At 39.1% G+C, this 12,156-nt stretch overlaps 1 protein-coding gene across 2 annotated transcripts in view; it reads left to right on the top strand.

Moving 5' to 3' along the window:
• The first annotated feature begins 102 nt into the window (after positions 1-102).
• The window catches only part of LOC310985087 (adhesion G protein-coupled receptor D2), an 86,817-nt gene continuing 74,763 nt past the window's right edge, over positions 103-12,156 (top strand). Inside the window, exons 1-14 of one of the 2 annotated variants that reach the window (XM_083970539.1) lie at positions 122-252; positions 348-384; positions 880-904; positions 2,101-2,325; positions 5,462-5,659; positions 5,861-5,934; positions 7,802-8,101; positions 8,294-8,405; positions 9,111-9,257; positions 9,494-9,596; positions 10,063-10,174; positions 10,620-10,675; positions 10,951-11,077; positions 11,673-11,776. In XM_083970539.1, coding sequence (XP_083826665.1) covers positions 349-384; positions 880-904; positions 2,101-2,325; positions 5,462-5,659; positions 5,861-5,934; positions 7,802-8,101; positions 8,294-8,405; positions 9,111-9,257; positions 9,494-9,596; positions 10,063-10,174; positions 10,620-10,675; positions 10,951-11,077; positions 11,673-11,776 — 1,619 coding nt within the window. In that variant the 5' untranslated portion in view covers positions 122-252; position 348. Of the gene's footprint in view, positions 253-347; positions 385-879; positions 905-2,100; positions 2,326-5,461; positions 5,660-5,860; positions 5,935-7,801; positions 8,102-8,293; positions 8,406-9,110; positions 9,258-9,493; positions 9,597-10,062; positions 10,175-10,619; positions 10,676-10,950; positions 11,078-11,672; positions 11,777-12,156 lie in introns of both variants that reach the window. The other variant, XM_083970538.1, reaches the window with a different exon arrangement.

Here is a 12,156-nt window from a genome sequence, read left to right as displayed (position 1 = left end):
CAGGTTACACCCACCCCTCCGCCCTGCAGCCTCCTCCGCATCCTCCCCTCATGCTCTCTGGAGTCGGCTACTACCAGGACTGCTCTTGTACTGGTAGAGCACAGCTGCGAGGAAAACACATTTCGGGAAACTTTTCACTTACTGGAAGTGTAAAAGACTCTTTAAGGAGTGGTTGAATGCTGCGTTCACTGACACTACGCAATTGGAATGAGAAGACGCGCAAAAAAGTTTGTAACAAGACGAAAAGTTCAGGTAAAAACAAACTAATCGTTTTTTGATTTTTGCTTCTTGTGCTCGTACAGTAACAAATCAAAGGACAGTACGAAGGGAATGTACTTTTTTTTCAGGATGCACTGGTTATTGTTCCCCAATTTAGGGCTGCTTGTAAGTACACCACTTTTCTATGTCTGTTTTATCTTCTGCAGGGTTTCAGATATGTCACCATGTCGACTTATCAGGATACGTTTTTCAGAGTTGTGTGCAACACATGTATGCAAAGCTTTCATTTGCCTCTGACTCACGTCCCTGTAAGAATAATTAGATGCAACTGTGCCCATCGTGTGTTCACGTGTGGAGCTGCCCCCCCCCCCCCCCCCCCCCCCCCAAAAAAAAAGTTGTAAAATGTGGAGTTAGGGTAGAGATGTTAAGTAAAGCCTTTATTATGTTATATTAGGTTAACAATTTGAATTGCTTATATCCCTTGATGCCTGTTAATATTTGTATCATAACGTATGAGTTATAACTTTAATGTGTCCTGATCAGTAGTTATTCAGGACACCTGTTAAGCTTTATACGTCATTGTAACGTAGATTTTGTCCAGCTAACTTACTTCAAGAATGAGCTAAATTTATATCATATTTATATTATCTCATGTTTCAGGTTTGTTTTCACAGCTGTATATCAGGTGAGTTGCTTTGTTATGTATTATGCATTATTTTAACTAAACAATTTCCTTTAACCTGCATTGTTTTGAACAACTAGCTAAGCTTGCTACCTAGCTCGTGTCTCAGTCAATCTCTTTATGTACAGTAGTATAGCCAATTAACGTGGCTACTCTGTTAGCCTGTTGCTAACTAGCATAATTAATTGCTTAAGTGCTGTAAAGTCTTATCATCTACATTAGGCAGTTTCTGCCGTGGTATGAGGTAAAACTTAAGTTCATGTTTGGAAAAAAAGAGAAAAGTGAATTTATTTTAACTCACTAAGCCCCCCCAAGCCCCTTACACTGACATTCAATTCTTTAGCTACATTAACTTTTTATTTTCTACCTCCAACCCAAAAATGTTATGTTAGCATCCAGTTGAGGGTCATTTCAGTTAAGCTAGACCAAGTTCCAGCATGAACCTCTAAACCCAAAGGTACGTCTACACTTAAACAGCCTCACTTTCCAAAACTGTCACAGACTCCCCTAAGGTAATGTAAAACACACACACATCAGAAAAGCCACGGCAAGCCAGATGGTGATGCCATGATACGTAACCTTCCTCAGATTACTACAGTAAATGAACAAAAATGTAGTGTTTCTAAAATGTTTTGCATGACTTGCTTCAATTATAAGTTTGATTGTGCTGTGTTTATTATGCATACCTGTTTCTCCCTCATATTTTGCAATAATTAAGTCGACCCCCGGCTGTTTATCTTGATGTGTCTAAGACCTTGTTTGTTTAATATAGTGAATGGAAATGTTCATCATTATTGTAATTATTTTATTTTTGCCTGATCTTTGAACATTTTGCATTATGCTTAGACATAAACTTAGCCTTGATTGCGTGACAGGTGCCAGCATTAGATGTTTTTTCTTTGTTACTATCACTTTGATTGTGAAACATTTTACTCTGGAAATGTAACAGTCTGTCTCACCAGTTCTCACAGGTACTCAGTGATTTTAGTCTAAATTTTAAACGGTGACACTGGTTTTCTTATCCAGACAGTATTGAGATTGTACCATGATGCCCCAGACATGATCTGAAAAGGATTCAAATGTCTTTGGGATATCAGAATCTAAGTAAAACACAGTCAGCTCTTTCAGCCTTAATCTTTGTCAATCAAATCTAGTAGGAATCTCTTTATCAATTTCTTTTTTCTCTCTTTTTTGAACAGCCTTTAAAGTGGAACCCAGAACCCTGACATTTGATGATTCCTATTATGAGTATGTCCCAGATGGCCTGCAGTGGAGCAGTGCAGGGGAACTGTGTAAGCAGCGCTCTGGGGCCTTAGCTGCAGTCTCCAACCCAGAAGAAAACCAAAATCTAACCAGCTTTTTGAACTCATTGAACATCTCTCAACCTGTGTGGATTGCCAGGAAAGTCATGACACATCTGAAAAGTAGGTTCAGAGTGCTGTTTGTTTACATTTTATGTTGCTTTATTAGCACCCTTTCTTTTTGAATAGTAAGCTCATTGTTTTTCTTGTCCAAGATGCCTTTCTGTCTGTTCACTAACAAGGGAAATAGAACACAAAATGGGACTGACGATGCTATCATACAAATCTCTTAGCCACAATGAATAAATGTTTCCCAAGTTTACAGTAGGAATAGGACCACAAAGTGGAATTTTATGATTAGGTTCCATCTTTTCCGAAAGCTGCGCCAGGATTTTTCCTTCATAGTATCGTCTCTTTCTTCTCTCTCTCTGGGTTGAAACCAAAGGTTCCTCTCAGACCCTGATTTTGGAATTCACCGGGCGCTCGGACAAGAATTATGCCCGTCTGCTGCACAAGTTCCCTTCCATGGGCTCAGTGACCGTTTGCACCCGTCTCCGCTTCGATCCCAACTGCTTTGGAATTTCCACCATCTTCTCTTATTCCATCCAGTCATATATTAATGAGTTCCAGCTCCGAGCAAATCTGATCCAGGGCAAGCCTGTGCAGCTGGCTCTTCTGGTGCATGGCAGTCATGGGCCTTACCAAGAGGTCTTTGACCACGACGATTCCTGGCACTCTCTCTGTGTTACTTGGAGCCAGAATGGAGGACGCTGGGCACTATATAGTGATGGCCTTGGGTTATTAAGGGGTGATGGCCTGAACAGTTTTGATAGCATTGGTCCTGATGGACTTTTCATTATCGGGCAGGAGCAGGACACTTTTGGGGGCTCATTCAAGAAGGACGAGTCATTCTCGGGGAGCATTACAGAGCTACACATTTGGGATCGGGTACTGAATGGCAGTGAAATCCTCACCATGGAAAAAGAGTGCTCGCCCATTTCCTCTGGGCTGGTGTTCAAGTGGAGTGAAGCAGACAAGAAAATAGAGTCCTCTCTCACCATGCTGAGGAGAGACAACCCATGTCAAGGTACATTAGTCAGGATTCTGCGTGGGGATGGGGAAAACTGAACAGATACCAGAATCTAAATCAAAGCAAATCACCACTACTAAAGGAAATACATGAAGTGTTAGTACTGTACAAAGCAGAACAGAAGAGATTCTAAACTATCCTAGAGGTCTGTTATGGTTAAGCATTATTTTTACATGCTATTTACAGTTGAGCTAGTTTGGCACAGGGCGGGGTTGCTATGCAGAAAAACAATCACATAAGAGAGCATTTCAAAGTCATTTTGGACTATATACGCATTTCAGTAACATGACAAGATCTGAGCTGGCCTGATTTGGTAAACTCCACCCATCTGGCATCACCAAGCAGAATAAAATAAACACTACACATAAATCACAGATACAACCAGGCCAAAAATCTGCTCTGTCTGTGTTCCATTTTCCTCTCTAACTGTCCTCAGCTCTCTTATCAGACCATGATGATGATGATGATGATGGCATTATTTTACATAGATGGTGGTGATGTAATTTGCACAGATGGCCAACTCTAGCTAGAAGTTGGTCTCCTATGTTATTCATAGGAAAGGATCACTTACACTGTCATCAACCAATCTAAAGTAGGTGGAAAGCTAAGAAGTTGCTTTGATAAAAATGCGCACTGAGAAGAATAGTCAACAAGAACATTTTATTGCAAATGACAAGACATGAAGTGAGGCCAAGTGTGATTTTGTCTCTTTGTGACAGATTCCAGTTTTTCCCCCATCTGCTTCAGGTTAATGTAAGAAAATACACTGATCTATAGCTACAGTGTGCCAGTGTTTGAAAAGACATGTCAACTCCCAAGTTTACAAACTTTATTACATTATGTCATAAATTCCCCAACCTGACCCTTGAATTTATGTCCTGCTCCAGCATATAAATGCACTTGGCAATGCAAAACTGGCAGTCTTTCAGGCTATTCTGTATTTCCACTATATTACTATCACTGAATAAAAAACACACTGTGATGAATTACCTATATAAATTTAATGAACATGCAAGTTTTTATATATTGCTGGATCCAATCTAAAAGATTGACTGCTGTGCTAATTCAGTCATAGTGTTAGTCTGTGCTAACAAAGTTTTTGTGCTGTGTGCAGCTCTTACGTAGGAGAATATAGTCATCAGTTAATATGAGCATCAGGACTTGGTACTGGCAGACATTTAGTATTTAATGTCTCAGATTGGGATCAGCAATAAGATTTTATTAGGATATCCCTAATTCTTCCTGAATTTGTGGCATGCCTTGGCAAACTGTCTGTGTCAAACACACACAATTTTCCTTTCCGGCATTAGAAGTTTCATGAAACTGTGGAAAAGGGGAAATCTGTCTCTCCTGCTCTCTCTTACTCACCCCACACTGAATAGGGGAGATGGTGACCACGCAACTGGCAAACATCGGGTTCCTAATGGTTCTTGTAAATGTTTTGTAACTCGCGTCACTCTGAATCCCACCCTTCAAAACAAACTACTCCCGTTCTGACATCATGCTCCCCAGTGAGCAGTGAAGCTCCAAAATCCTCAGTGTTCCCCCTTTGAAACTGAGTGTAGAGAGAGGATAGTGTACTCCTCCATATATTGACAGTTACAGTGTAGGAATGTGTTTGCCACTTGTTTAAGGATTAACTTGCAGACAGTGCTAGGGTATGTAGTATACTAGCTGATGAAGGCTGTGAACCTATGATCTCCAGCCAACAGGGCAGTACTTGCTATCCTGTCAGACGTATTCATTATTTCCTTCTTCCTCATCAGACCAGTTCAAGCATACTACACTATATACGTAGAGCACATTTGGTCCTAGTAATGGCTAGTCTTGTCATCAGCAGCCATTTCTACCAACGTTTATATGTTTTATGAAAAGACATCACACTGATGTTTTAACTAAATACAATAAAATTATTTTAGAAAACAAGACCTAATTAAGGAAAAGATGTTTTAAAAAATAAAATAAGAAATGTAGTTACATGTTGATGTGACAGCAAATCCTCAACACTATCTTGTGGCTAACTTGATTCTCCTATCTTGAAGTTCATCTTGGTAAATCAAATTATTTGGACATTACCCCAACAACTGACAGACTAGACATGCCATTCAGTCCCTCTTTGATGTTCAAATATTTAATGTGAAGAATAACCATGACCATTTCTTTCACCAGGTAACTTCACTATGTTTACAAATGTGCAAGTAGACTCCGACCAGGATGGAAATTCCTTCCAGAATCAAACATTCTTCCTTCAGTTCCTCCACAGCCCTCAGTCTGATGAGGATTGTGACATCTTTGATCCTGTTACTGGGGGCTGGAGCCTAGTCAAGTGTGATTCATACAGAGGGGCTGTCTGCCAGTTTAAGAAAGGTAACAATAATAAAGCAGCTTTTTAAGCATGTTATTCTTTATGTAATGTGATGATATAGACGTGGAGGCAATCCCCTTAATCAAGGACAATAGTATATACTAAATGACTTGTTTTCAGCACTGAAAGACAACTTTTGTGAGTAGTCTTGTAATGGATTTAATTTTGTTGTATTATGTTTGTCTTTGTCTTTGTCTTTGCAGAAGCATGGGATGTTTTCAGTTTACCAAAGACACGATTCTTCAGTAGTCTGAGCAAGGATCCTCAGATTAAACTTGTGAGTTGGACAGTATGCAACACATACAGGTGCATCTCAATAAATTAGAATTAGAAAAGTTCATTTATTTCAATAGTTCAATTCAAAAAGTGAAACTAATACCTGATATAGATTCATGATAGCCTGACAAGCCAGACTATATCATTAAAATGTCTAGTCTGGCAACGACCGGTAGACCTCGGCTCAATCCAGGGAGCGGGATGAAGGCTGTCTTTCAAACTGCCTCTGCACGCAATAGGGTAGCGCTTGAGCGCGACGACTAATCAGAGCAAAGAGCAGGATGCCGTTAGCCTGACAAGCCAATTAAAATGTATGTCATCGCGTTAAGCCCGCCCAACGACTCTCTAAACAGATAGAGCGCTGTGATTGGTGAACACAATCGGTGTTCGAGACTCAAAAAGTTCCTATGGCTCGTTTCTAGACCCACCTACGGAGCAAATATATTTGCTGCCGCTAGGGTGCGTCTAGATTTCTAGGCTAGATTCATGACAGACAGACTGAAATATTCCATGCCTTTATTTGTTTAATTGTAATGGTTATGGCTTACATGACAATGAAAACCCGAAATTTGTGCAATAGATGTTGTATACAGACAAGAGATAGTGGAGAGGCACAAGAATCCAAGTTGCTTGAAGTCCAGTGTAAAGTTTCCACAGTCAGTGATGATTTGGGGTGCAACATCATCTGCTGGTGTTGGTCCACTGTGTTTTCTGAAGTCCAAAGTCAGCGCAGCCGTTTACCAGGAAATTTTAGAGCACTTGCTGCACTTGCTAAATTTTGCTGACAAGCTTTATGGAGATGCTGATTTAATTTTCTAGCTGGATTTAGCATCTGCCCACACTGCCAAAGGCACCAAAAGCTGGTTAAATGACCATGATGTTTCTGTGCTTGACTGACCAGCAAACTCGCCGGACATAGAGAATCATAGAGAATCTATGGGGTATTGTCAGGAGGAAAACGAGACACACGAGACCCAAAAATGCAGATGAGCTGAAGGCCGCTATCAGGGCTTCCATAACACCTCAGCAGTGCCACAGGCTGTTTGCCTCCATGCCACGCGGAAATGATGCAGTAATTCAAGCAAAACGAGCCCCAACCAAGTATTGAGTGCATATAAATGGACATACTTTCCAGAAGACCAACAATTCTGTAATAACAATCTTTTTTTTTTTTAAGTTTTGTTTTGTGGCATTTTTGCCTTTATTTGACAGCACATAGTGAGATAGACAGGAAAGGGGGAGGCAGAGAGAGGGGGAATGACATGCAGGAAAGGTCTGCCCGACGCAGGATTCGAACCGGGGACGCCTGCGTTGAGGACTGTAGCCTCTATATGGGGCGGCCGCCTTAACCACTGCGCCACGCACCGCCCCATAACAATAATTTTTTAATGATAATAATGTAATATTCTAATTTTTTGAGATACTGAATTTGGGGTTTTCATTAAATGTAAGCCATAATACAATTAAACAAAATAAAGATATGGCATATTTCAGTCTGTATGTCATGGATCTATATCAGGTATTAGTTTAACTTTTTGAATTGAACTATTGAAATAAATGAACTTTTCCATGATATTCTAATTTATTAAGACCTGTAATACTACAGTAGTACAATCTGATGAATTAACAAAGAGTCGTTGTGATGTTGCTGCAGAGGCATCTCAAGACATGAGGGGTAACCCTATGTTCTGATATGGTTAGGAAAGATAGAAGTATGCTCCAGCTTTGTGGCAATATGGAATAAATACAGTATGTCATGATGAGGTATAGTAGAGAAAATGTTGACTATGGTTACAGTAGAATTATACCCTCTCCTTTTTCCTGGTAAATCAAGTTAAAATTCTCATCTTTCCTGTGTTTTTCCTCAGGTGATGGAGAAGCTGAGTGTCAACGCTTCCTGGAACAGAGATCCGACCTCACTGCAGCAGCTGTCCCAGGCTGTCCTGCACACTGTGGAGGCTGGTGGCCCGAACATCCTCACCCCCAGTGATGTCCTCTACCTCTCCCACATGATTGAAATAGATGTGACTGCACTGGCCAATGCTAACTCTGGCAGATCTGATGCAGCAGAGATCATGGTCTCCATTGCGACTAACTATGTGAAGGTGGCAAGTTTGATGCTGGAGCCCCACATGGCTACGCAGTGGATGGGCCTGACAGAGGATGGGGTGAGGGGGTGACCCGTGTTTATTTGTCTTTGTCCAAAAAGTATGATTGTTATGATTATTATGCAGAATATGTGCAGACAGTTTCACTACAGTGTTGCCAGGTTGTATGAAAGAACTGTGTTTCTTACATGGATTTAACCAAATGCTATTTTTTTGGATTAGCAATTTTATTGTTCTGTACTTCTTGTACAGGTCAGCGTGGGACCATTTAATATTGTCAAGAGCATTGACAGCCTCACTGAAGGTCTTGCAGACATGCTATCTACTGAGAGAAGAGGCTTCACTCTTTCAACCAAGAACATAGGTAATAAAAACATCTCAAGCACATTTAAGAACAGATTTCAGAGGTTTCGGAGGTGACTAGAGATGATTGTGAAGTTGAAAAAAACAAAAAAACAAAAATTGGATTTCATAGCAGAACATTTTTTATTTTTTTTTATTTTTATATTTTTATTAGGAGGTAAGGCACAATTAGAACAGAAACCAATGTTATAATTACATTGAGTATCGCAACACATCTGCATCACAATTGAAAATGTAAACATATCGATGCAATAGAAATACTGTGCATCATGATGAATGAAGAGCAAGACATACAGTCTGCCTCCTAGGATGTTTTCTTATTTTGTATTTGTGGCCCAATAGGAACATGATCGGGCAACAAACAAACAATGTACAAATAAAAATAATAATAAAAAAATAAAATAAATAATGATAATAATAGTAATTAATAATATTAAATACATAACTGAGGATTCTTGTATGTAGCAGAACATTTTATGCACAAAACTGTCAGACACATTTCACCTGAAGAAAAAAAGAGAAACGTTCCCTGTGATGTGGTGATTGCATAAGAGTCTTTTTTTTCTGTAGTATGTTGCCTTGCTTTGTGTCTTTTTTTATTTTGCTGTGGTTTTTACATTTGCCATACTGCTACTTACCCCGACCTCTGGTAGCATTTGGCTTTGTAACTCATTTTTGGGTTGCCATCTGATTTCTTTACTACCAGATGTGTACATGAGATGGCAGAGGTTGTCTGAAGATCACTGCAGTCAAGTCTTCAAGCCATCTGTGGTTGGCTCTCATACCACCAGCAGCAATGGTCAGGATGAGCTGATAATCCCTGACACTGAGCTCCAGAGGATACATACATTGGGTAAGAAAAACACACACGGAAATGCTGTTGCAGTAGAGGCAAACTTTATTGAGTTGGAAAACAAAACCCAAATCACAAGTGGTTATTCTTGCTGTGAATCTGTGTCTGAGTGTCCAAGAATATGTGAAAAGAGCATCTGAGTTGTGACACTGTTGAAAATGAAGTGATGCTCAAAACAATATTTTGTGTCACTAACGGATAGGAATAAATAGTTTTCTTCCTCTTTGTCCAATCAGGATATGAGGAAGTCATGTTCATTCATACCCACTTTAGCCATCTGAGTGAGATCGTGTCTGAAGCTCAGGACCCTCCAGTGAGTCATCAAGACAAAACCAAAAGGTTGGTTGTAGTCTGTCTCTTGTCATATCTTATTCATTTACACCTCCACCCTACTTGATTTAACATGAGTTTTGCTTGATTTTACATCTTTATGAATATTTTATAATGGCAGAGTTTAGGATATCAACTGTTGCAAGCATCTGAGCAGCAGAAAAAACACATTGTTGTTTAATTGGAGGTATAATAACACAAGTACCTCAAGTAAAATGGCCCATAAATGTTCAAATATATATATATAATAGTATGTAGTTCACAAAATCTGTGAACTACATACATGAAAAAGGAAAAAATGTAAATCAAAATAGATTTCCTGTCTACTCTGGTTTCAGTCAACTTCTTGCACCTTTGATAATTCAGTCATTTTGAAAGTGTAGGAATCATTTGGATGCCTGTTTGCATTGAAGTTTTTATGAGTGCATGACCTTTACCATATCAGTCAGTTGTAAATGGTTATTTTTCCACCTAGGCCTCTCCCAGGTCATCTGGCTTCTGCTGTTATATCAGCCACCGTCCGTGATGCTGCCAAAGCACAATCCATCCCTGTGGCCGTCCAGTACACTCTTTCCACATCACATGTGGTACAGTCTATTGCTCACAATATGATTGTATTGCCTATAACATTGATTACATATATTTGAACACCATGACTGATTTGTCACGGTTGGATGAATGGAAGCCATTCTAATCTGGTTCAGTTACTGATGAAAGTCAAGTCAACCATATCTCAAATCATACACTTTGCGAGGTTTAATGGTGCTAATTTGGACCTTCCCTTTTTGAAACTAAGGAACTTGTTGTAAAAGCAACCACTGTGTGAGGATAGCAGTTGAGTTATAGTTAAGCTGCTGCCAATTGATAAATTCAGCAAACAGAGCATGTCACTATAAAGGAATTTTCATCTCTCAGCTAGAAGGAATGGCTTTTATCCATGTCGCTTTTGCCTGGTTGGAATCCAGAGCAATATATCAAGAGTGTATTAGAAAGAGAAGAAAAACAAGTGCAAACAAATGTTTCTGTTTCTAGGTGGAGTATTCACAAAGAGTTTCTCCTATTTGTGCCTTTTGGAATTTCAGCCTGATGTAAGTTTGACAACACAGACACATCAACAACAGTCACATAAACAGGCCTGATAAATTGGTATATTTATACAAAAATACGTTAGGAAAAAGGTAGTCTATTACTGAGTACTGTTATATATGATATATCCACTTGTTTTGACGCTGTGACAATGTGCTCATTTCAAACAATTATCAAATCTAACAGATTTTTTTATGTTTTTCATTCCAAAATAAGATAGCAACATTTCTTTGCAGTTTGAACTCAATGAGTGTGTATTTTTTTGTGTCCTGTATAGGCATAGTCATACCAATAGCTGGTCCAGTGATGGTTGCAGGGTGACTTTTGCAGACTCTGGTGTCACTTCTTGTCTTTGTAACCACACCACCAACTTTGCAGTTCTTATGAACTACCTGGGGTCAAAGGTAACTCATGAGATGTTTGCTAATGCAGTGACTTAAGTCACAGATACAGATTTAGAGGTTGCGTGAGGAGAAATTTGTTTAAATCTCAAATTTGAACTGTGATAAAGGTTGTGAAAATGTATTTAATATCGATTACACAGGGTGTTTCTTTCTTTGTGCCAATCAATATTATTTAATGTTTTACAACGATGGACATCTAAATCATGGATTTGCTGTTCTAAATCCATGAAATTGTGAATTTGATTTGCAGTACACTATATAAACCAGCAGGTGTCACTCCCAGTGTGCCTATCCTGTTGAAAAATGCATTGGTGGAACTGCTTTTTCTGCTTATCCAAAGTACATAAACAACAAGTAAAACAAACACCAGCGTTTTGATCTTTTTAGGTTGTACTTTTCTTCTTCTATTTCTGATGCACAAATTCAACTATATTGAAATTTGTTGTCTATGACAGGGCATCAGGTGGATCAGATGTATGATTTTTCAGTTATGCGATGGCTCCTCATTCACCTCCAGGCATATCTGACATGGATCTTTTTTTCTCTTTTTGTATCACTGCCTCCTTCACGCAACAACTTTTCCCCTCTATCCCAGTGGAGTCCTGAGGAACAGCTTATTTTGACCAAGCTGACGTTCGTCGGCTGTGGCGCGTCTCTATGTGCTCTGGTGGTGACCTTGATGCTGTTCACTGTGCTGGAGTGAGTAGCTGATTTTACTGTTTGCATGTGTGTGTGTTTTTATGTTAGAAACATTTTGAAAAATGAGTTCAATTAAAGTGCATATATAATCATTTTTCATGAGTCATACTTGCATGGAATCTGATCAACCATAAGAGTCAGTCTTAGAAAAGGACCAATCCTATTTGCCAGCACAGGATTCTTCCTTTTTTTTCTTCTTTTTTTTTTACATTAAAACTTTGCTTTGCCAAACTAATTGCATCAATAAATTTATTTGTATTTTTTTAGTATTTTTATTTTTATGGGCCATGTATTTAGTAATGTTTTAGAAGGTAAATGATCATTTGCTAATATGAAAGTCAGCATTCCACTGCCAGATCTCCCCATGTTGTTTGTTGTAA

The sequence above is a fragment of the Trachurus trachurus genome, assembly GCF_905171665.1.
Source record: "Trachurus trachurus genome assembly, chromosome: 4".
Lineage (NCBI taxonomy): Eukaryota > Metazoa > Chordata > Actinopteri > Carangiformes > Carangidae > Trachurus > Trachurus trachurus.
Note: the sequence above shows the minus strand (reverse complement) of the source record. Positions and strands in the feature narration are given on the sequence as shown.